Source organism: Engystomops pustulosus, chromosome 2 (genome assembly GCF_040894005.1).
Source record: "Engystomops pustulosus chromosome 2, aEngPut4.maternal, whole genome shotgun sequence".
Lineage (NCBI taxonomy): Eukaryota > Metazoa > Chordata > Amphibia > Anura > Leptodactylidae > Engystomops > Engystomops pustulosus.
In genome coordinates this window covers 230,953,733-230,976,957 of record NC_092412.1, presented here as the reverse complement: position 1 = coordinate 230,976,957, position 23,225 = coordinate 230,953,733, and the positions used below count along the sequence as shown (strand labels likewise).

At 41.2% G+C, this 23,225-nt stretch overlaps 1 protein-coding gene across 2 annotated transcripts in view; it reads right to left on the bottom strand.

Moving 5' to 3' along the window:
* COL8A1 (collagen type VIII alpha 1 chain) overlaps nt 1-8,503 on the bottom strand; it is a 55,679-nt gene extending 47,176 nt beyond the window's left edge. The window contains exon 1 of one of the 2 annotated variants that reach the window (XM_072138493.1): nt 8,238-8,503. In XM_072138493.1, the coding sequence (XP_071994594.1) occupies nt 8,238-8,327 (90 nt within the window). In that variant the 5' untranslated portion in view covers nt 8,328-8,503. The remainder of the gene's footprint in view (nt 1-8,237) is intronic. The other variant, XM_072138491.1, reaches the window with a different exon arrangement.
* Nucleotides 8,504-23,225: the final 14,722 nt, after the last annotated feature.

Genomic DNA, 23,225 nt, shown 5'->3' with positions numbered 1-23,225 from the left:
TTGCTACAGTAACTACATCTTTTCAAACTGCTATAATACAACAGTACAACTATCCCTATATTCTTCATCTCCATGCTTGTAAAGTTATACACTTTTTTCATAAAATGGACTCACCATCTGTACATATTCATGTTCTTCTTGCTGAGCCACGCCTAAAGCTTCCTGATTGACAAAGGACACCCTTTCTCTTCAGCTGGACCAACTCAGCTCTGCTACCTCAATCACTCCTGCCTCAGGAATGAGTGAGATGCTGGTTGTGTGTGAATCACAGAAGAGAATTCCTTAGGGTGGGGGTAATGAGGGAGCTGATTTCTCTTCCGTGGGTTACAGCACATGTCTCTCTCATTGCTGAGAGAGGGAGGAATGAGGTATCTGTGTTTAATAACACAGAAAGCATTCCCCTTGTCAGTCAGAAAACTGGAGGCGCAACTGAGCTGGAAGAACATGAATATGCTGGACTTAAAGGAAAGACAATGATTGGGCTCACATTTATTCATTTGCATAAACCTTGAGACAATTTTACAAACGGACTTTGGAATTTTACGGGTATGGAGAGGAACAAAATAGGGATAGTTCTACTTATGTATAATAGCAGTTTTCAAAGATATGTTTGTGTGGTTAAGTTTAATTGACAGGTCTTAACTAGGATTTTATATTGATGGCCTATCCTCATGATGAGGTGGGTGAGAGACAGACACCCGATCCTTCAACTGATTAGTTGTTCATGCCCAGAATAACACAGACCACAGATTTGGAAGCAGGTAGCACCATACTCTGTGAAGCGGCCATGTTCTGTAACTGCTGGTGCCTCTCCAATTCATTTAAAGAAAATCTACCAAAATCAAGCACAATAAACCCGGGGGCACTTACTCATAGATGCAGGCACCGTAACTGTGGTAATCTGCTTATATTTGTTATCCATGGCCTCCTTCCTTCAAAAATACACTTTTAAAATCATGCTAATGATTGAAGACATTAGGGGGCGTTACCAGTGCTCCTCCATACTGTCTCCACCACCTCTCTGCTCCCTCCCTAAGCACTTTCCCCTCCCTCTGCCTGATCTGATCTCACAACAGGAAGTTTTAGCACACAGTAGGAGGGGGAAGTACTCCTTGTACAGTGTAACAGCCTCTGCAGCTATATCATGGAGGAGCTCTGTTAACACCCTCCGGCTCATTAGCATAACTTTAAAGGTTGATTTTAGAAGGAAGGAGGCAAAGGATAACAAATATAGGAAGATCACCACAGTCACAGTGCCTGGATCTATGAGTAAGTGTCCCGGGTTTACTTAAAATAAGGTTGCAATCCCTGGCCTTTTCAGAGAGCACTTGGCCAACTCCAAGGTCAATTTTAACCAATTTTAACCTATTTCTAAGCCCCCTTTATTCTTTTTTACCACTAATTGTTTGCCCCCTAGTGGTAGCCTCAAGCAACTACAATTATATAATTTTAAACCAGTGGTTCTTAACCAGGGTTCTTTTGAATCCTAAGGGTTTGGTGAGTTGGTCTCAGGGGTTTGGCAGAGCCTCCGCCACGGAGGTCGAGACACACACATATTTGATTTATCACTAAGAAGGGTTCAGTGAATTTATATATGAAACTGGTGGGTTCAGTACCTCAAACAAGATTAAGAACCACTGTTTTAAAGGGAACTGGTCCCGTGAATTTGGGACAGTTTTACACCAAAATATGTAGTCTGTGTTGGAAAAAATTTTGTGCCTCTGGTACAACAAAGAGCCGTATGACACTTAATATTTTGTAGCATACCTTAAAATATCTGAGGGCAGGAAACCACAAAGTGTTTTCAGCAAATTTCTAAGATGACTTTTAATGAGAATGAAATAACAGAACAAGTGGAGTTCTGCATTGTTCCGTCAGGATGTGCCTTTCTAGTATTGGCATCCAAAAACTTGTGAAGAGTCGCAGTGAGCGCTGTCCTGCAACAAGCTACAGATTCTTGGCTTAAATGGATTAAACAGGAGTTGGACTTACTATAGTGTACAGTATCAAAAATGTGCTATTGCTGGCAAAGCTGCAGAGCTCCGGTGCCACGAGCAGACATATTTTACTCAGGGTGTAATAGCACAATCTAGCGAGCGGCAGCAAGTGTTTCCAAAGGGGGAAAGAGTGTACAGCACTTCACCGGGACATAAATAAGAGAAAAAGTCAGTGTCAAGACATTCTGCATGGCCTAAAACACAAGTACAAGGGATTTCAATGTCACACCATTATAGGAAGCCATAAAAGCAGCCAAAACTCCTAGTCTACAACTCTTATCATCCAGAACACACACACAAAAATGTGAGCTTTCTAGTCTGACCAAGGTTACAGTTTAATCAGAGACTAACCTTATCCAAAATGCATTGGAATGGTAGTATGCCGGATGTTCTGGAATTTTGTCCTAAGGGGCCCTATAAGTGAGCGGTTCTGACCTTTCATTTGATCAAACTTTCAAAATGTCATATTATATCTTTATAAGGGTTTTCTGGATATAGCTTAAACTTTCTTGCTTATCCTTACAAAGAGATAACATTCTGGCTGCCTAGAGGTAGAGGAAGACTTCAGATTGTATATGGTGTGCTATGTGCTGACAGCATGTCATAGAGCAGGAGGAACTAATGAACATAGTGTCATTTCTGCATGCAGTATGTTATAGAGCAGGAGGAACTAAGCATATTGAACATAGTGTGCTATCTACAAGTAACTAGTGATGTGTCGTTTGTGAACAAGCTGGCTCTAAACAGCGGCTCTTTCATGTAAATGACGGGAGTTGGCTCCCTGCAGTGAGCCGATGGCTCACATAACTCCTCCCATAACTGTTTAACCACGCCCCATTTAACCGGATGAAATCAAGTTAAAAGTGGTGTGGAGTGGGGTGACTGTCCTCAGTGAGCGGAGCCTAATGATTCAGCTGAGCAGATTGTACATAGTGTCATATGTGCTGGTAGCATGTAATAGAGCAGGAGGAGCTGTGCAGATTGTACATAATGGGGCACATTTACTAGGATAGTGGGAGACTTCACTAAAAGTGCTCTGCCTGTGTATAATACTTAATCATTAATCTGCCGCTTCCCCACACTGGCCCAACAGAGTTCACCAACTTTTTTGTGGTGCACTTTTAACATAGGGCGTGCAACAGACTTTGCATGTACGGTGCTCGGTCCCACTTAGCACCGGAACGCCCCCTAACTTGTGCTACATGGAGGCTAGCACAAATGCGCCACATAATGGTCGGGAGCAACACAGTGGCGCAGACACTTCTTAAATACCTGTGCAAACAGTTTTCAACTAAAAGAATGTGCAAAGTCCATCAGAAAACTGGTGCAAAGCCCTTAGTAAATGTGCCCCAGTATCCTATCTGTAGGCAGCATGTTATAGAGCAGGAGGAGCTGAGCCGATTGTACATAATGTCCTATCTGTAGGAAGCATGTTACAGAGCAGGAGGAGCTGAGCAGATTGTACATAATGTCCTATCTGCGCTGAAAAGCATCGGAACGCGCTGGAGTTCACCGGCTCGGGCTGAGTGAAGGTAAGTGCAAGCTCTGCAACAGATTTTTTGTTTGAAATGCGGTGGTTTTTCCGAATCCGTCGGGTTTTCGTTCGGCCACGCCCCCCGATTTCCGTCACAATGCATGCCGGCGCCAATGCGCCACAATCCGATCGCGTGCGCCAAAATCCCGGGGAAATTCAGGGGAAATCGGCGCAAATCGGAAATATTCGAGTAACACGTCGGGAAAACGTGAATCGGGCCCTTAGTAAATGACCCCCAATGTCCTATCTGTAGGCAGCATGTTATAGAGCAGGAGGAGCTGAGCCGATTGTACATAATGTCCTATCTATAGGCAGCATGTTATAGCGCACCTATAACATCTAGGGGTTTTATGAACTTTTCTATGTTCTAATCTATTCTGTCACAAATTAACTGTTATTAGTAGAGAAAAATGAACCATATGCTTTCATGTCTGCTTTTCCATATAGAGTATGGATAAGACTAATCGGGTGACATATTACACATCAACTTTTCCCAGAGAACTCAAAAGAACCTACAAAGAAGAAATATGATAAGAAATGACATTTATACATGTTATAATTTATTGTACCATGAATATGGATCAGAATATAGATTCACAGATATTGAAGACATGAGGACATGTCCGAGATTATGATTCCCAAACTGCAGGTTTCGATCCATATGCTCAAATCTTATCACTAGCTCAAACACTACAAAGAAAAAACCTTAAAAAACAAAAAAAGCTTCAGCATCTTCCTGGTACTAAAAACGTGTCAGTGAATTTGTAGCTCCTGTATCTAAAAGCTAAACATGTAGCATGGTCCTTGACCACTGTCCTAATAAAACTGAAGTAAAGCCTTTGATCTCATCAGGTACACACTAGGACCTGGGTGCTAAAATGCTACAGGGAATATAGTTTATAGCTACAGGGAATATAGTCTATTACAGACTATCTGCCTTACTAAAGAGGGTCACTTACAGAGATGTTAGATTATATGGAGAGGAGATAGGAAAAAGTGAGTCACAGCAGCTCCATGAAAAGGGGGGGGGGGGCAAATGTGAGTCACAGCAGCTCTATGAAAGGGGGGGGGCAAATGTGAGTCACAGCAGCTCTATGAAAATGGGAGGGGGGAATTGTGAGTCACAGCAGCTCTATGAAAAGGGGAGGGGAAGTGTGAGTCACAGCAGCTCTATGAAAAGGGGAGGGGGAAATGTAAGTCGCAGCAGTTCTATAAAAAGGGGAAGTGTGAGTCACAGAAGCTCTATGAAAAGGGGAGGGGGAAGTGTGAGCCACAACAGCTCTATGAAAAGGGGAGGGGGAAATGTGAGTCACAGCAGCTCTATGAAAAGGGGAGGGGGAAGTGTGAGCCACAGCAGCTCTATGAAAAGTGGAAGGGAAGTGTGAGTCACAGCAGCTCTATGAAAAGGGGAGGGGGAAGTATGAGTCACAGCAGCTCTATGAAAAGGGGAGGGGGGAGTGTGAGTCACAGCAGCTGTATGAAAAGGGGAGGGGGAAATGTGAGTCACAGCAGCTACATCTCCAGCCATCAGTACTAAGAATAATGCAAATTTGTAGACAGAGACTAATGGAAAATAAAAATAACATATAACATAATGGCCATAAACAATGTCACTCCCCTTATACACACACTGGACTTTATGTTCCTTTTTTACCTATACAATAGATAATGATATACCTATATCAACAAGGCCTCTCATATAAAAGTTGGTTTCTTACTGGAATGACAATATTTGAAGAGAACATCAATAACAGATGGGCTGATAGATGGGGATTTGTTACAGTAGCCAAAATCTCATTTAACATCCATGAAATCTCAGTGTTCTGTAGCGCAGATATTGTAGGAAATTTCCGTTGTATTATTCTTTTGTGGGAGATACTCAAGCCTGCGGTGCCCCAAAGCGAAATGTTGTTATGCTTTTACTTCAATGTCAAGAGTTGGATGTTATATAAATGCTGTATAGAAATGTAGCATACTAATAGAAACCAGAGATCCATCTCACTGCCAGAACTCTCAGGAGTTCTGCTTAAGAGGGAAAGAGCAACATCAATGTTTATGCAAGAAATCAAAGAACCATCTGATAACATCAAAAGGGAAAGTCATTTTTTTCAAAGATTTTCTTTGATTTGACTAAGTGTCAGAAACTACAATACAGGCGGCCCCCTACTTAAGAACACTCGACTTACATACGACCCCTAGTTACAAATGGACCTCTGGATATTGGTAATTTATTGTACTTTAGTCCTAGGCTACAATGATCAGCTATAACAGTTATCACCGGTGTCTGTAATGAAGCTTTAGTGTTAATCCTGATTCTTATGACAACCCAACATTTTTCAAATCCAATTGTCACAGAGACCAAAAAAGTTCTGTCTGGGATTACAATGATAAAATATACAGTTCCGACTTACATACAAACTCAACTTAAGAACAAACCTACAGACCCTATCTTGTATGTAACCCGGGGACTGCCTGTATATAAATACATATAATACATACAATGTATAAGGAGGAGGCGTTACATCAAAAGACAATATAGACATAGAAGGGGTTACATCTAAGGACAATGTATGTAGCAGAAGGTGTTAAAAATCTACATTTATTTTTAGATCAGGTAAGTAAATTTTTTTTGGTAGTTCTTATTTTTTTCCTTTTTGGGTGTTTATCTCATATGTTGCCAATAAACATGATCTATCTACAAGAATTAAAGGTTTCCCACAATGGACATTTATAAGTCATTGACACACGATTGTCAGTGGCCAACACTGGTCCCTATAATGCGGGTTTCCTAACCCTATTTATAAAGGAGGGGCAAGCAAGGATGTACCCATTCCTTCTATTTAATGTTAATGATACTAACATAGTTAGCCACTTGGTTGTTCACATTAACCCCATAAGGAATAAGACAATCATCATCCATTGTGTAAAACCAAGGTTCATAGAAAATACCCATATGGATATGGGTGTGGTAGAGCACTAGAAGAGGCCCCATTTTATATTTACATTCGGGTTCCCTCTTCTTTTATGACTGTAAGTCATACACATGGGATCAGGGGACCAACATCTATAAGATAACTTTGACCCAATTATAAAAGTGGCACAACTACTCTCATAATACAGTTGGGAGATTTATCAGAAGTATGGGAGGTAAAACTTACCGTGGAAACCAATCAGAGCTCAGCTTTAATTTTATAAACAGCAGTGGGAACATGAAAGCTGAGCTCTGATTGATTGCCATGAGCAACTGAGACACTTCTAATAAATGTCCCCCAATTATGTCTATGGCTTCAGGACTTATGAGGTGAGATGATGTCTACACCTAATGGTTCATGGCTCAGTCCAAACCTTGAAACTGAATGTACCGCAGGACAAGACACAACGATAGAAGTATACTACAAGTGGTCCAGAAACTATACTAAACTACAGTACAAAAATAGTCACAGATGTTTCTAATCTTCTACTTTTCTTAATGCCTTAAGTCTTAAGTTTTTAATGATCCAAACTCAACGTCAATAAGGTTTTTCATAGTCAAGTGGAGCGAAAAACCAATCTCCAATCCCTTAAAGGAAATCATCAACCATTAAACTTGGCTTCAACCATGAAACTTGGCTTCGTCGACCATCCAAAATGAATGAATGGAATGATATAAGAGCGTTCTCTACATTAGGCAATCCCCATTATAAGAAAATTAATAGCACATTCATACAACTTCCAAGCAGTTGAAGAAATCAAGTGTGATGGGACTATAATAATCCCTATGTTTATACTGTCAGGGTTTTAATTGCAGGATTTTATTAGTTCCCAGAAACCATTTATAAGTAATATACATGGCTATGTACATGTTCAATATAAAGAGAAATAAGACACTATTTACCTACTTGCGCTGGACCATACCATTCATACATTTACCCAAGGCAATGCCAGGGTTTAATTCCAGGATTTTATTAGTTCCCAGAAACCACTTATAAGTAATATACATGTCTATGTACATGTTCAATATGAAGAGTAATGAGACACTGGTCCCATTCTTGCGCTGGACCATACCATTCATACATTTACGCAAGACAATACCATTATATAGACATTTCATCCAGAAATACAGCACAAATAGACATCTTGTCAGTAGGATCCGGTTCCTTATTTCTACTTTATTTTCCTTCACCCATCTGCGAAAATAATTCTGCTTCCTATTTTTAAATAACCAGGATTTTTCCAAGAGATTACTGCTTCCCTGTACAACACAGTGCCCTAGTTTTTGAGTGTCAGATGGTTTGCAGCCAGAAGGAGCAGAATAGCAGTTCTTGAGTTACTATCCACCTGCGTTCTGTCTATACTGACATTCTACATATTCCTAAAGAGAGGATCACTGAGCTTCACTCACTGCTTCCCCTAAGGAAGCTCATATACACCTGCCGCCAGCCCCAGCAATGAAACTTGACCTCTCATCAAAGTGCAGAATGTAGCATCTTCTCATTGCACCTTCTCAGAAATTCACACTAAGGCAATAGCAACAAACACATATCTAAGACAAGAAGTCAAATCTTACCTCTGGATGAAATGCAATAATATAAAAAAATATCAAAAAAATTGCCAATGTTAAAGTGCGAATTTGATGGAGTAACTTGCACAACAACTTTGCACTTATTGAATGAGTTGTCTCATGTAGGGTGTAGGTATCAGACAAGGAAAGGAGGCCATCGTCTTACCTTAGATATGCAAGATCCAAGAGAAAGGTATGATGCAGACATGTGACAGTGAGGGACTGAGAAAGTGCTCTGATCAGCTGCTGGTAACATTCACTTGGCTTTTATGTGCAGGTGGGTGGAGAGTTCCCCTGTAGTAGGTGGGCTGAGAATGGAGCAGGCACATTCACCCAGCACTCTGTTTACCAGGGAGCAAACGAGAAAAGGGAAAAGCAAAGTCATCTGGGCTGCAGAAAGAAGAAAAAGAATGTGCAAGTGGAAGAAAATGCATGTACAATCCATCCATCCCCTGGAAGAGCCTGTCATCTCATAACTCAGCAAATGCTTCAAAGTTCTGCAAGTAGAACAAGGAGGGGACGGGAGCTACAATCCACAATTTCCTCTTCTAATTATAATAATTTATATTATACACTAGACTGGTTTGTAACCCCTCCAATGTCCTGCATTTCAGTAGTGCTGGGAGATGTTCTGGAGGAGAGGAGGATACTTTTACACCATCAGATTGTAACTTTGTTTTTTATGTTCAACTTTTTTGGAATGTGAAGTTTTTGTGCAGAATTTTTTATATTATTTTTAAGGTAATATAAATTTACATTCAGGCTTTAAAAATTGTCAAAAAATTTAGAAATAGGCGAAAAATAACTAAAGAAGAAATAGTTATCTGACCGTCCCTGACAGTTCCAAGTTAGAGGGGTTGGCCACTTTATCTCATGTTTTGTATAAAATTAGTGTAAGTCTGGAGAGCAGGATATTAGGTAATTTGCCAGTTTATATCTATTACTAGTTCTGCTCCACTTTCTTGATATATAAAGTGAAGCCTCCTGTCGCTTACCTCATCAGCCAGAGATTCCTGATCAAAAAATGGCTGCACATAGAGGGTCATGTGATCTCCAACTGTCCATGAGCAATCTCCCTGCCAGTACCTTATGATAGTATTCATGAATGTAAGATCAAGGTCCTGGCAGGGCGATTGTTCATGGGCATATAAAGATCACATGACCCTCCATCTGCGGCCATTTTAAGGACAGAAATGTCTGGCTGAGGAGGTTCAATACAGGAGGCTTCACTTTACATATCAAGAAAGCAGAGCAGAACTATTAATAGATGTAAATTTGTAAATTACCGAATCCCCTGCCCCCCATACTTACATGCACATTACAAAAACATAAGGTAAAATGGCCAACTCCTTTAAGCAGCACCTAAGCTCCCAGTTTTAGAATGCTTTACAGGAAAAGAAAGTGCTTATATCCAAAGATCTTTTTATACCCATGCCTGTGACCAGGACAAGGGGGTATCCTCCACACCGAGATGAGAGGAGGTTCTACCATCACCATAGACAGGGGGCATCCTCTACACCTAGAGGAGAGGAGGTTCTACCATCACCATAGACAGGGGGCATCCTGTACATCTAGAGGAGAGGCGGTTCTACCATCACCATAGACAGGGGGCATCCTCTGCATCTAGAGGAGAGGAGGTTCTACCATCACCATATACACGGGGCATCCTCTACACCTAGAGGAGAGGAGGTTCTACCATCACCATTGACAGGGGGCATCCTCTACACCTAGAGGAGAGGAGGTTCTACCATCACCATTGACAGGGGTCATCCTCTACACCTAGAGGAGAGGAGGTTCTACCATCACCATTGACAGGGGGCATCCTCTACACCTAGAGGAGAGGAGGTTCTACCATCACCATAGACAGGGGGCATCCTCTACACCTAGAGAAGAGGTGGTTCTACCATCACCATAGACGGGGGCATCCTCTACACCTAGAGGAGAGGCAGCTCTACCATCACCATAGACAGGGGACATCCTCTACACCTAGAGGAAAGGTGGTTTTACCATTGCCATAGATGAGGGGCATCCTCTACACCTAGAGGAGAGGTGGTTCTACCATTGTCATAGACGAGGGGCATCCTCTACACCTAGAGGAAAGGCGGTTCTACTATCACCATAGACAGGGGACATCCTCTATACCTAGAGGAGAGGCAGTTCTACCATCGCCATAGACAGGGGTGTCCTCTACACCTAGAGGAGAGGTGGTTCTACCATCACCATAGACAGGGGGTTCCTTTACACCTAGAGGAGAGGTGGTTCTACCATCGCCATAGACAGGGGTGTCCTCTACACCTAGAGGAGAGGTGGTTCTACCATCACCATAGACGGGGGTGTCCTCTACACCTAGAGGAGAGGTGGTTCTACCATCACCATAGACTAGGTGCATCCTCTATACCTAGAGGAGATGCAGTTTTACCATAGCCATTGACAGGGGGCATCCTCTACACCTAGAGGAGAGGGGGTTCTACTATCACCATAGACAGGGGCGTCCTCTACACCTGGAGGAGAGGTGGTTCTACCATCACCATAGACAGGGAGAATCATCTACAACTAGAGGAGAGGGGGTTCTACTATCACCATAGACAGGGGCATCCTCTACACCTAGAGGAGAGGTGGTTCTACCATCACCATAGACACGGGGCATCCTCTACACCTAGAGGAGAGGAGGTTCTACCATCACCATAGACAGGGGCATCTTCTACATCTAGAAAAGAGGCGGTTCTACCATCACCATAGACAGGGGGCATCCTCTACACCTAGAGGAGAGGCGGTTCTACCATCACCATAGACAGGGGGCATCCTCTACACCTAGAGGAGAAACTGTTCTACTATCACCATAGACGGGGGGCATCCTGTACACCTAGAGGAGAGGCGGTTCTACCATCACCATAGACAGGGGCCATCCTCTACACCTAGAGGAGAGGTGGTTCTACCATCACCATAGACAGGGGGCATCCTCTGCACCTAGAGGAGAGGTGGTTCTACCATCACCATAGACAGGGAGAATCATCTACAACTAGAGGAGAGGTGGTTCTACCATCACCATAGACAGGAATACTTTACTGTAAGAGCAGTGAGACTATGGAACTCTCTGCCCCAGGAGGTTGTTATGGTGGACTCTGTGTACACTTTCAATTATTAGTAAGTATAATCTCTGGCATTCTCATTCACTGTCTATGGGAGTGTTGGAGATAGCTGAGTGAGAACAGCATCCCCGCTCTCCAGATTTCTGGAATCCCATTCTCATGGACAGTGGGTGTCTCAGCAGTTGGACCCTCGCTGTTAAGCTTGGCCACCTTTATCCTGTGGTAGGTAGCTGCACCAATTGCCACGATTTAGTTTCTGAGGGAACATTTTAGTCTTTGATACCTAACAAAAAATGTATTCATGTCGGATATCGTTATATGGAATAGCATAGACAGGAGGCCTATCTTAGGCTTTCTATGGCATCTGGTTACATCATGTTTCTGGTGATAGTGTTATTTCTTACTTACATATCGACCTGCTATATCAAGCTGTACCAGTACACATGACTACACCTCCTTATCCGCATGGGCCCTGAATACTACCTCCTCGCTGACTCCTCCATCTGGTCAATGTCTCATCTGCATTCACGCATAGGCGCAGTACGAGGTCTCCGCCTGAGTACCTCCAAGGTGCCCTGCGCATGCTCAGAAATCCTGACGAGACACCGGCCAGACTAGGGAGTCAGCAAAGGGGCAGATGGCAGGGCTTGCTGTGGTTAAAGCAGATAAGTACCTCCTTGACTGTTGGGACGATAACCCCACCGCCCTGACTTTATGCCAAACAGTGATATCGGTGCTTTTTTTGGCTGGAGGCAGCATTGAAAAGTTATAAAGACATGGCCAGCAACTGACATATAAGGTACTTTGAGTGGTTTACAAGCATGGGGGCTAGTCACAGGTTCCCTTTAAATTGCCATATTGGCACTTTGTGGAAATTAGTGGATTTTGGTTGTTGTTAGGGCACTGTGAGGGGCATTTATTACCGACTTTCAAACTGAAAACTGGTGTTTTATTTCTCTCTTTGCTGCGCCTGTTGAGCCTTTTTTATAAACTGTAGGCTCCATAATATCGGTGTTTTTTTGACACTCATGAATTGTTCTTTCTTTGGGCACAAAATTGTGGCACAACACTTTTTCGGCACATCTAATTTTCTAACTCATTTTGTGGCGCAATGTTTGGTGCACACTTACAAAAGCTAAAAGCAGGTCTAAAGAGTTTTATTTCACCTGGAAAAGCTCCCTTTTGTGAATAGGTTTTCTTGGATTTGTCATCCAGAAATCCATCCTAGAAGTCCATCCCTGGAATCAGTAGAGCACAGGAGCTAGGGGTACACTTTCCCAGTATCCCGGTCATTCTTATTATTGTGGGGTTCTGCTAGATTTAGCCCATTAAACAGAAAACAATTATACATCCCTTTTTATATATCATTACTTGATGTAATATGAAACCCTTTTTCTTATACCCTGGGGGACCACCAGGATTTTTAACTCCCTGTACTGTACAATTCTCTTTTAAAAACCAATAAAAATTTATGTTAAGAATTGAGATTTCTTCCGATCTTGTAGTATCTGAATCTACGCTAAGAAAGTCAGAGACTAAATATGGAGCAGATACCTGGAGCTTGGTGTGATGTCCACAGGAAAGATAAACCACACATTCTGATAATCTTACTGATTTATCAAAGACTCTTATACTAGATGATAAATCTAGCTAATTTTCAGACTGTGAAGTCTAATTTACAATTTCTTTACTAAACTTATAAAGTGTCACACTTGTCCACCAGAGCAGCAGAAGTTCCTGGAGTAGGTCCTGGCAAGACAACCAGCAGAAGAAAACTTAACGTAGGCTTCTAAGGTCTGTTTTTAGGGGTTTGATGGAGAATGAGCCCCAAAGTAATTATATTTGGTGGTTCTTAGCACTCCACTACCCATGCAGAGAGGAGAATGTAATGGTTCTACCAAAAAGGAAATGGCTTTCCAACATGGGTTGCATTATGGGTAAATCTGCCCCTGTACACTTCTCAGACCTCTACGTTTGCCACAAGGACCATACTATACTATTTCTCCCTGTGCCAGGATTGTATTCGTTAAGAGGCCTCTGTTTTTTATTTGTATTATAAGTTGCTTTTAACATCTTCAGACTTAAAATTTATACATAGAATTATTTTTAAAGGGGTGGTCTGCTCATAGGAGAGCAGCATCCATGGAGTAAAATGGGGAAAAATTGGTAACTGAAAAAAATGTTTTAATACAGAGGGGGTCTTCTCATAAAGGTGGTGTTCTGGAGAGATTTCAATGTATACAATTGAAGCCTAGAATTCAAGCTTTACAATTATAACTTTACATAATGCACAGAATTGTTCAGCATCTTGCTCAATATCAGGTTCCTAGTTTTACTAAATGACCTGCTGACCCCCATACTATTTGTCTTATTGCTCCTTATTTCACACATTTTAGTAAAAGATCTATATTTTCTCACAGGTAAAAGTTAACTTAAAAGTTATAAAAATGAACTTTGGATTCATATGTTCTTAGAAATGTGGTCTGTTCTATGATTTGTCCCCCTAAAACATATGAGTAGTTCCTTGATACCATAGATATGGGCTATTATGTTGTTCTCAGTACAGTTGGTGGAACAGGTGACTATTTCCAAGTCATATAAGTCTTTTCAATACAGTACAACCTACAATGGTTTGTCTCTTCTCTGGTTAATTTGGAATTTGTTTTTTTATGGGGTCTTTGCGTCAATTTTCAGTAATGTGTACTCCTTACTTTAATGACTTTAATGTCAACAGCTCTGTAATCACAGCTGTGATCACAGAAGAAGAAGCTGCCATTAAAGTGAATGTATCCCGCTCCATCATTGTAGCTCCTTAACTTCTCCCATGGGATTCCTTACATTTTTTAGGGTCATATGGATGTCCGTGTACAACTCTTTGTACTGCGGCTTTCTGTTCTCATCTTCGTCGTTGGGCATTTGTCAAATTTTTCTTTGCTGACTAGTTTGGAAACATATAAAGACATTAGAGGACAATACCCAATTCATAGCTACAAAGGAAAGCAGCCAGAAGAATGATTAAGATGATAGAATCTAATTTCTCCCTCCATGGAAAATTGGACATTGGGACCCTACTTTGTGATCAAGAGTTTCCAATCTTTGGAATTGAGGCTTCAAATCTTAGGAACTCAGAAATTCTATTGTAGTTCTATGTCTCCTGTTTAAATATAACATTGATGGAGATATCTAGGTAGAGGTCTAGGTAGACCTTGTTGCATAGACGTTGGTCGGATTCTAAGTGATTTTACATTGACAGTATCATCTTGTCTTTGGATAGAGTACATTCCTAGGCCAAGTCCTTCAAAGTATTTGGGAACTTTCTATCCATATATTTTTCTATCCATCTTCTACTATACATTAGTAAATAACACAATATACCTATAGGGTATGCAGTAGTATTGGTTTCACTCAGGCTTTGAATCCTAATAGCACCCTAAAAGTCTATCTGCCCCAGATCTATAAATTATACATGATAGTAGACAGGTTTCAGGAGTTTTTCCTGTACCGAATGGCAGACAAGTTTTGTTTTCCGTAAACGGTACACAATACATAATACATATATAAGAGTAGACTTTTGAGTGGGTTACATGAATTTGTCAGGAAGGAGAAGCATTGCAGGTCCAGGTCTACAGTCTCTTGTCAAAAGACCTATTGAATGATAAACCATCAGACTTCTCTCATTTACATTTTCCCTCTCAGTGATTGATGCCATTTGTTTAGCTTTCGGGACACATTGACCACTCTGCAGTAGTTTGTGACATTGGTGTTGTTTTCCCATCTGGATTTGCTTATTTTCATTGGCCTGCTAGTTTACCAGCAGAATAAATATGCTTTCTTAGAGGTTTACTGAGAAAACATACAAACAATTCAATTAGATGGAAAAGCGAATACTTGCCCTGGACTCTATGCCGGACTATTACACATGGACAGTCTTGTTTGTCGGGGGTTTCTAACAGACCATCGTTCATTAACAAGGTCCCACCTCTGCCATAGAGGTCATAACAGGAGTAACTAAAATGTATTATACATGGATACAATTAGCATTCATGTATTAATACAACATTTAGTGCCCTCATTTTCTTTTAGGGTCCTAATTCAACACTATAATGCTATGTGGGAAAGAACTATCGGAGCAAAATGTGTAGGACAGACATCATGTCTCTTGGAGTGGGTATTTCAGAATTCACTGTGGGATAGGTGAATTATAAAAGATTAGAGGGGTTTGATACCTTACACACTCACGATCAGCTGTTTAAATAGACTGCACCTCGTGGATGTGTTTTGGTTATGGTCTACCAAGGACAGGACCATACAGGTTTGGACCGGTCCACTATATAGCAGATATCCTCCAATCTGACACATAAAAATGAGCTTGCAAATAGGACATAACTAGAATTTATTAGGCCCAATAGCAAACTTTTATCTCTGGGCCATATCACCCATACATTGTGGTGTGCAAATGTACAGACTGCAGTGGTGGCCTGGGGGAGAAGCTAAGGAGAGGGAAGTGCCTTTGACCACCCCCTCATGAGTACGCCGGATTGCTGTAGGCTTGGTCTTGCGTTCGGACGGCTATGTACTGAAGTTTCCTAGCTTATCGGTATGTTCCAATAAAGCTAGCGATTTAACACTGCTATAACTGTGGTAGGGCAAGGGAGCTTTAGTAAGCAGCTCCTAGAGGCAATATTCGGGTGACAGGTTCTCTTTAAATATGGAAGGGTATTGACAGCCAGTGCAGTGACTGACACAGAGTGGAGGCATCCATGTAGCGTCCAGATTGATAGACACATTCAGCTGCTGCATTAATAATAGTTTGTAGAAGAGAGAGTTTAGTAAGTGGAAGACCAATTAGTAGGGATCTACCGTAGTTGAAATGGGAGTAAATGAGAGCAACAATTAGGGGTTTAGAGGTTTCTGGAGTCAGGAATGGATGGATTGTGGAAATATTTTTTAGGAACAAGGAGTTGGGGGTGCAAGTAATTGTATGTATGGAGAAAAGAGAAGTCGGAGTCCAGCACCCAGACAGAAGCTCTTCTGCCTCAAATGGAAACTGCAGTGTTTGGTGTATTAGTAGATGGTGGAAAGAGAAGAAGTTCAGTTTTAAAAATTTACCTTCGGATAGAGAGATGACTTGTCCAATGGGACTAGTAAAGAGGAAAAAGAAAAGAGGACCTAGGGAAGAGCTCTAAGGAATCCCAACACTAAGAGGAAGAGAGAGATTCAGAACAGGAGACTCCTATTTTATATACAATTATTAAGGACTTTTAAACCTTATTGATCGACCATTTGTCTGATAAATGTGACTTAACTTGTCTGTGAATCTGTAGCAACTCTCATTGGAGGGTTGTGACTACCTCAAACAGTTGGTCAGTGGGTTACCAGAGCTTAACCATTCAGCCATACTGGTAGTATCCCATTACTAAGGCTTATCTGTGACAGTTTTACTAGTGCAGATACAGCAATAAGACACATTTTATAGATTTGTATGTTATTTGTCTATATTATTCTTATACAGCATAAAACATAATAAAAGAAACATAGTTATGTTTGATAATAATAAGTACTTTGGTACCAAAGCTTGTAACTTTTACAACAATTTAAATTCTAACTATGCAAACTCAACTTCCTTTCTCATTGTTTAATTATTATTATATACAGCAAATACCGAAATTTTAGGGTATCATTTTAGGAATTAACACTTAACTATTAAAACTTAATACTTAAAGGGGTTTTTCCACGAAACAAGTTGGGCCCTATCCACCAGATAGGGCCTAACTTGCTGATCAGTGGGGGTCTCAATGATGAGACACCCAAAGATCCCAAGATCGAGGTGTCCGATGAGCTCCCAGGTACCTCTGTCTGACCCCTCGTCACTCCCCAAGATTAATGGCCGTACATGACCGTTCTGCACCAATCATCTCTATGGAGCTGACAGATTGCCAACCCCTCGTTCTCGTGATCTGTGTGGGTCTCTTCATTGAGACCCCATCGATCAGCAAGTGCATAGGGCCTGTGGACAGGGCCTAACTTGTTAAGTTGGAAACCCCTTTAACACTTTACATAGAATTAGGAATAAATATTTGAACATTGAGGGTGTAACTGCTATAGAATAATTGTGTGCATGCTCAGCTGGAGTTCATGGGACACTTATTGTCCATCATTCATGATTAGACACGTAGGGGGAGATCTACCATTACTAGGGATATAATGTCTCATTATACTCCTGACCCCCCTGACAAGAATTGCCTGGTATACTAAGAGGCTCTGTCCTCTTAGTACAATTGAATTCTATCCTTAATCCAGCAAGAACTACTCCACATGGCTCGTATGCCAAAGCCATAATAATTGCCCCTCTTATCTTGGATCCTGTGGATATGAAATAACAGTCATGGTTTAAATTCATCATTGAGACAATTTTTTCCATAATCTTAAATGATTCCTCACTTTTTAACAAACTTTGCTTCAGTAGCCCAAATGTACATTGTTTTTTACCCTGAAATCTCTATTGACTTCTGTCTTGCTTGAGGAATCAGAGTGGGGGATGAGAACAAGTAAATCACAGCAGCCGGCCGTCAGATCTCATGGACACGGCTCTGCCGGCTAATACAGCAAAGAGAAGAAAGAAGAGGAGGCGTGCCGAGGATTGGGAGCCGCACCGAGCATCGGGGACACTGGAGGGTGAGTATGTAAGTTTTTTTTATTGACTCGTGTATAAAAAACTTGGCTTATACAGGAGTATATACAGTACTACGCTTTCTCTGCCAGTTTTTGGGCATTACATGGCAGAAAGAAGAACGGGCCGACTATAATCTCTGCCATGTCAGACCTGTTCTACACTGGCCTGACCTAGTTGTCGCTTCTTAGTAGACCCAGCACGGCAGTTATACTAGATTACCCCCATTGCTAAAGGGCTTTTCAAAGTTTTCGGGATTTGCTGCGCTGTGACAGGTATTTAACTGGGGATTGCGCTGGCTTTCATGCGACAGACATCGGAGGGTGTGCCATCGGATGATTCGACTGATTTGGACTGAGCGCGGGATTTAAGATTCAATTTGTGTCGAAACACAATGCACTTACATACGACAGGAAGAAGAAGGTGAACTCCGGCGGACCAGAGCGGGGAAGCAACACATGCAGGATAATGGGCGCACTATCTTAGTGAATCGCAGCAGATGTGCATTCCGCTCGGACAATGCACTTTCGGGGATCGCGCAGGACGGGTAAGTAAATGTGCCCCATTGTGTTTTTAATGGTTTGACATTTGCTGACTACATACAGTGCCAGAACCAAGCTTCTTGGGAAAGGAGGGGTCCCTTCTTTTGGCTTTTAGTTCTACAGTCAAATATCCTTCATGGGTTTTGTATACATTTGTAGAGAGCCAGCACATGTATATAAGGGTTTCATGTCCCTCTCTTTATTATCTCTACAGGGAAGTGTCAAACCTGGTGTGTGGTTTGGGTGGCCATGGACCTCCTTAAAGCTTTGGATCCTGGGATATTCCACACATAGAACTTATGATATGTGCAAAGTTTTCCAATGTTTAGGTGAAATCTAAACATTGAGCACTATACACTTTTGATACAATTGTAAGATCAGTAATCACATATTAGCATCTATCGAAAATACATTCAGGATATGATTCAGAGAGGAACGTCACCTAATAAATATCAAGAACATAGAGCATTTGCCATCAGTGGTTTTATGAGAAAGTACATTATACTGCCAAGTATGTGACACAGAACTGGAATCCAAGTGTCTGTCACTACTTTATGATCTGCCTTTAGATGGGTCCGAATAAAGCTGGTGACAGCTTCCCTTTAAAAATGAGGTCGTATTCAGAAGTCTATAACCAGCCAACATGTGTTCTCCAAGTCATGGATGCAAAATAACCAACCAAGACGAAGCTAAATGAGAAAGGTGAATCACAGAAAAAAAATCAGTCTAGACAAAAACGATACATTTACTGCACATAAATATAATAAATCAATATGCAATCAGACAGGGCGCATAGATTACTGCGTGAATAGTAGAACCATTGTAAAAAATGGTCATGCAAAATAAACAGAGAGTCTTAAACAATCTTTTAGTCACTACTTTGGAAAAATATAAGATCTCTTTATGTCTTACTAACTGCCCCTTTCCCTGAAAATAGCTAAAAGTCTATAAAAATATGTTTGTTTGTACAGCTGTGTATTATTACAAAGCTACAAAGTTACTAGCTAAGCATGGCGTGCGTGGTACCCGGCCGGGCAAGCCGCTATACCATTAATACGATATTCATGAGCGATGCAGAAACGTTCCATAAAACTCTCTTTTATGTTTTGCACCTTTAATTGCCTGAAAGTATAAAAATATAGACTCACAGCATGTGAAGCATATTGGAGGGAACGTATAACTAGATTCTAAGTAACAAAGTCTTTATGCTACAATTTAGAATAAATCATGAAATCTGAGGTTGAGCTGAAAAATATTTTGGAAAAAAAGTTTAGATGTATACGCAAACGTATCTGAAAACTAAAATTTGAAAATTACATTTTTAATCAATGTGGAATAAAAGTTAATCTGGATATAAGAAAATATTCTGAAATGTAAGGGCCAGTTCACACCTCAGTAGTTTCATCAGATTTCTGCAGCAGTTACTGTGAGCCACAACCAGAGACTACTTAGGATTTGTACCTTGACCACTCACAATAAGGGGAATTTTGTTTCACTCTGTCCCCACAGCCTGAATTCCGGTTTACACCTTTCTTAGCTGCCTTATTGATTTCTACCATACCCGTCTGTCTCCAGTGAATTTTGCTCTGGGCTTCAAACTGTGATGGACAGAATTTTCCTCCATTCATATTTCGGCCCTGTAATGGATGTCAGGGATCCAATCATCCTCTGGACCGGGACTGTCATAAAAGGTTTACTGGTTATTTTCTCCTTCTTCTCCTTCCTTGCTATAAGTCTTGTTTGGAGCTTGCTGGCATTTACCTTGATTTCTGTATTTTATATTATTTGACCCTTTGCCTGTTCTCTGACTATATGTTTGCCAATCAATTGTGTACCGCATTTGTCCTCTTTGTTCTAACCAATATTTTGTCAACTTCACTTCTGTGTTTCTATTGGCCTGTCTTTGTCTCCAAGTTTGCCCTTTAGCCCAGGAAAGGAAAATTGACCAGTTGTCACCTATGGCATAGGGTATGCTGGGCAATTCGTTAGGGTAAGCTGGGAAGGGGGTTTAGCCTTAGGACTCAGTGTCCTTGTCTGTCCTTCCAATTCATTCAGGCCATTCCCTTGCCCTGCATAACAACACATGAGAATGATGAGGTGGTTTTTATAAGGGCTTCTGTGCTTAGACACTTGCAATTATTTTCCTCTTTCTGCCACTTCCCCGCCTGCCAGGGGGGAATGGAGGGGTGTGAAGAGGGGTCATGGTCGGCCAGGGAGTGGGCACAGTCAGCGGGCCGGCATGAAGTGTTTCTGACCCCACCACAGTAGCAGCATTCAGTGACTTTTCACCAGTGCCTCCCTCCAGTAATCAAATGCCCTGCAGCAGCCCCTCGTTATATAAAAAAAATAAACTTAGGACTTACCTTGAGGTTCCGCACAGATCCTCCTCTCTTCTCTTCATGTGTAACAGAGTAGCCAGAGTGCACACTTTTATTTTTTTGTCATAAAAAGGTTTTGAAAAACATGTGGTCTTAACTATAATTTACTTACAATTAATTTTTCTAAAATTGTCATTGCCATCTAGGCGATGTCTTGGTAAAGAATGAGGTCATGAGTAGGACTGACAATATTCCTAAAGTGTGTCCTATATCCAGGCCAGGTGTTCAGGCATGGATATCCCACAGCACTATAATTTGTGGTGCTTCTCTTCACTAACGCCATTATACGAAATTGTTTGTGTTTTTCAAGCCCTAAAGACTTCTTCAAATGTTCGAGATTCTTGAGTTTTATAAATGGTAAAAGACGTCTGAGCCTATTATAGTTTTGTGGTAAAACACATTTAAATATAGGCATTAAATATAGGACAAGAGATGTAGCGTAGTGGGTACAATGTGGTTAATGTTTAGGTCTGGAGCTCATGGTTTTGGTCTAGCCGCAGTCACACTTGTGATGTTCTTGGCAAGTAATTGACTGGATGACTCACTATGCCCAATGCTAAAATATCATTGATTCTTCTCTGCAGAAGATGCAGAAGAAGATGAAATCAAGATGCAATATGTATGTTTTTTACGTAGACGGTTATCCTAAAGTGTTGATAGTAACAACCTCCACCAAAGATCTAGCATGATGAAAAAGATGCCTCACACACAGATCCCAAATATACCCGTACACCTGCAGACAGTGTAGGCATCACCCTTTAAAAAAGAACTCTGAAGCCATATGCTAGTTGTCTAGTTGGCGCAGCCCGGGGCGTTGACTATGCTCCCAAATCACAAATTTGGTAATACTTCTCTCTCTCCTCTTGCTTTCTGGGGTACACTTCCCCTATTACAATGCTCAACGCCTCAGGTCATGACCTTATCCTATGTCTATGGCTACTCTGCCATCTTTGTCATACTATTTGGGTTCCGGCGCTTGTGTCCTATCAGCTGGCTGGTGGAAGAGATACACTCCATGGCCACCTTGGCCATTCTAAAAATTGTTTAGAATCCCCCTGATCATGCTATTCCCCGTATATGATGTGATGTAAGGGTGTGGTGTACCTTCCTGGTTTCATTGAACCACTGTGGCAGTACAGGGAGCACCAGAGAGAAGTCCGATGAGCCACATCTCTAGAGTGTTTTAGATTGTGACCCTGGACAGAATTCATATATGAACACTAAGAGAGTGGTCCATTGGGACCTGTTCGTGGTTTAGTGATCCACATAGTTGTGACAGGGTCCATTTAAACATAAATTTCACTATTCATTTTAAAAATATATAGTGTAAATATAAACTTTAGCTAAGGGAATTTATTGCATTAAAACGGAACTGATTAATTCAGTGCTGGACTTTGCTACCTATGACCTACATGGGGACACCAGTCTTCTGAGCTGATATACTATCTCCTGGTCCCATGTCTAGTTGTAGGACATGGAACCAAATGGGGATGCCACAATCAAGAAACTTTTAATTTCATTGTAACTTTTTTTTATCACCAAAACTCAATCAGGTTTTATTCAAGGTCTCTAAATGGTTTTCTGTCCTCAGGCCTCTCCAACCAATATATGGAAATCCCATGTTTTGCATTGGTTGTAGTCCATGACAAAATTTTTATTAGTTACCCCACAATAGAATGTTAAAATAGGATATAAAATAGTATAAAAAGAAATCAGTTATGTATCATAGATGAGCTGACTTGCCGTTCCCGTTTCTGGTTCGGTGTTTGGTTTTGGACGCCCGATCTGGGCCAATCATAGCCATGGCTAGTTGTTAGGGCGTTCATTTGCTGGATTGGCTGTTTGTCCACCAATCCACCAATGCTAATCTCTAATCTTTATCAAAAATAGGAAGCACCATAGAAAGGACTATATAGCATTTACACAGTAAGGCTCTCCGGTGGTTGGTTCTCTTTAAGTGAAGAAAATCTTGAATGACTGTCTGATCTCTTCTGAGGAACATACCCATGGTTATTCGGGCATCCTGGCATTTCTGTGCTGTAATTGGGCCATTCATGGGGACAAGGAATTATATAAAAACAACTGCATTCAGTTTCATAAATCTCCTCTAATGTCTAAACCAGAAATATAATATATGAAAGAATACGACTGATACATTTCTCACTTTACCCTCTGCCCGTGTGAATTTGGACGTTATCTGCTACATAATGTGCTTTATCATACATAGACATCCATTAATGCATCCTAAATCTGTATTTAAACTTTTCCCTCCCTTACTAACAAAATAAACCATTAATAAGAAAGCGACACAGTATGCTAGGAAATGAATTATAAGAGCTTTGGATGGCATCTTACGATGAGTTATTAATACACGGCGGTTGCTCTTTATGTGCCTTTTTATGGTAGGGATAAAATCTATGTGGTGAGAAGTGAATAGAAAATGTTCATACTACCACTTCTCACACCCAATTTGGC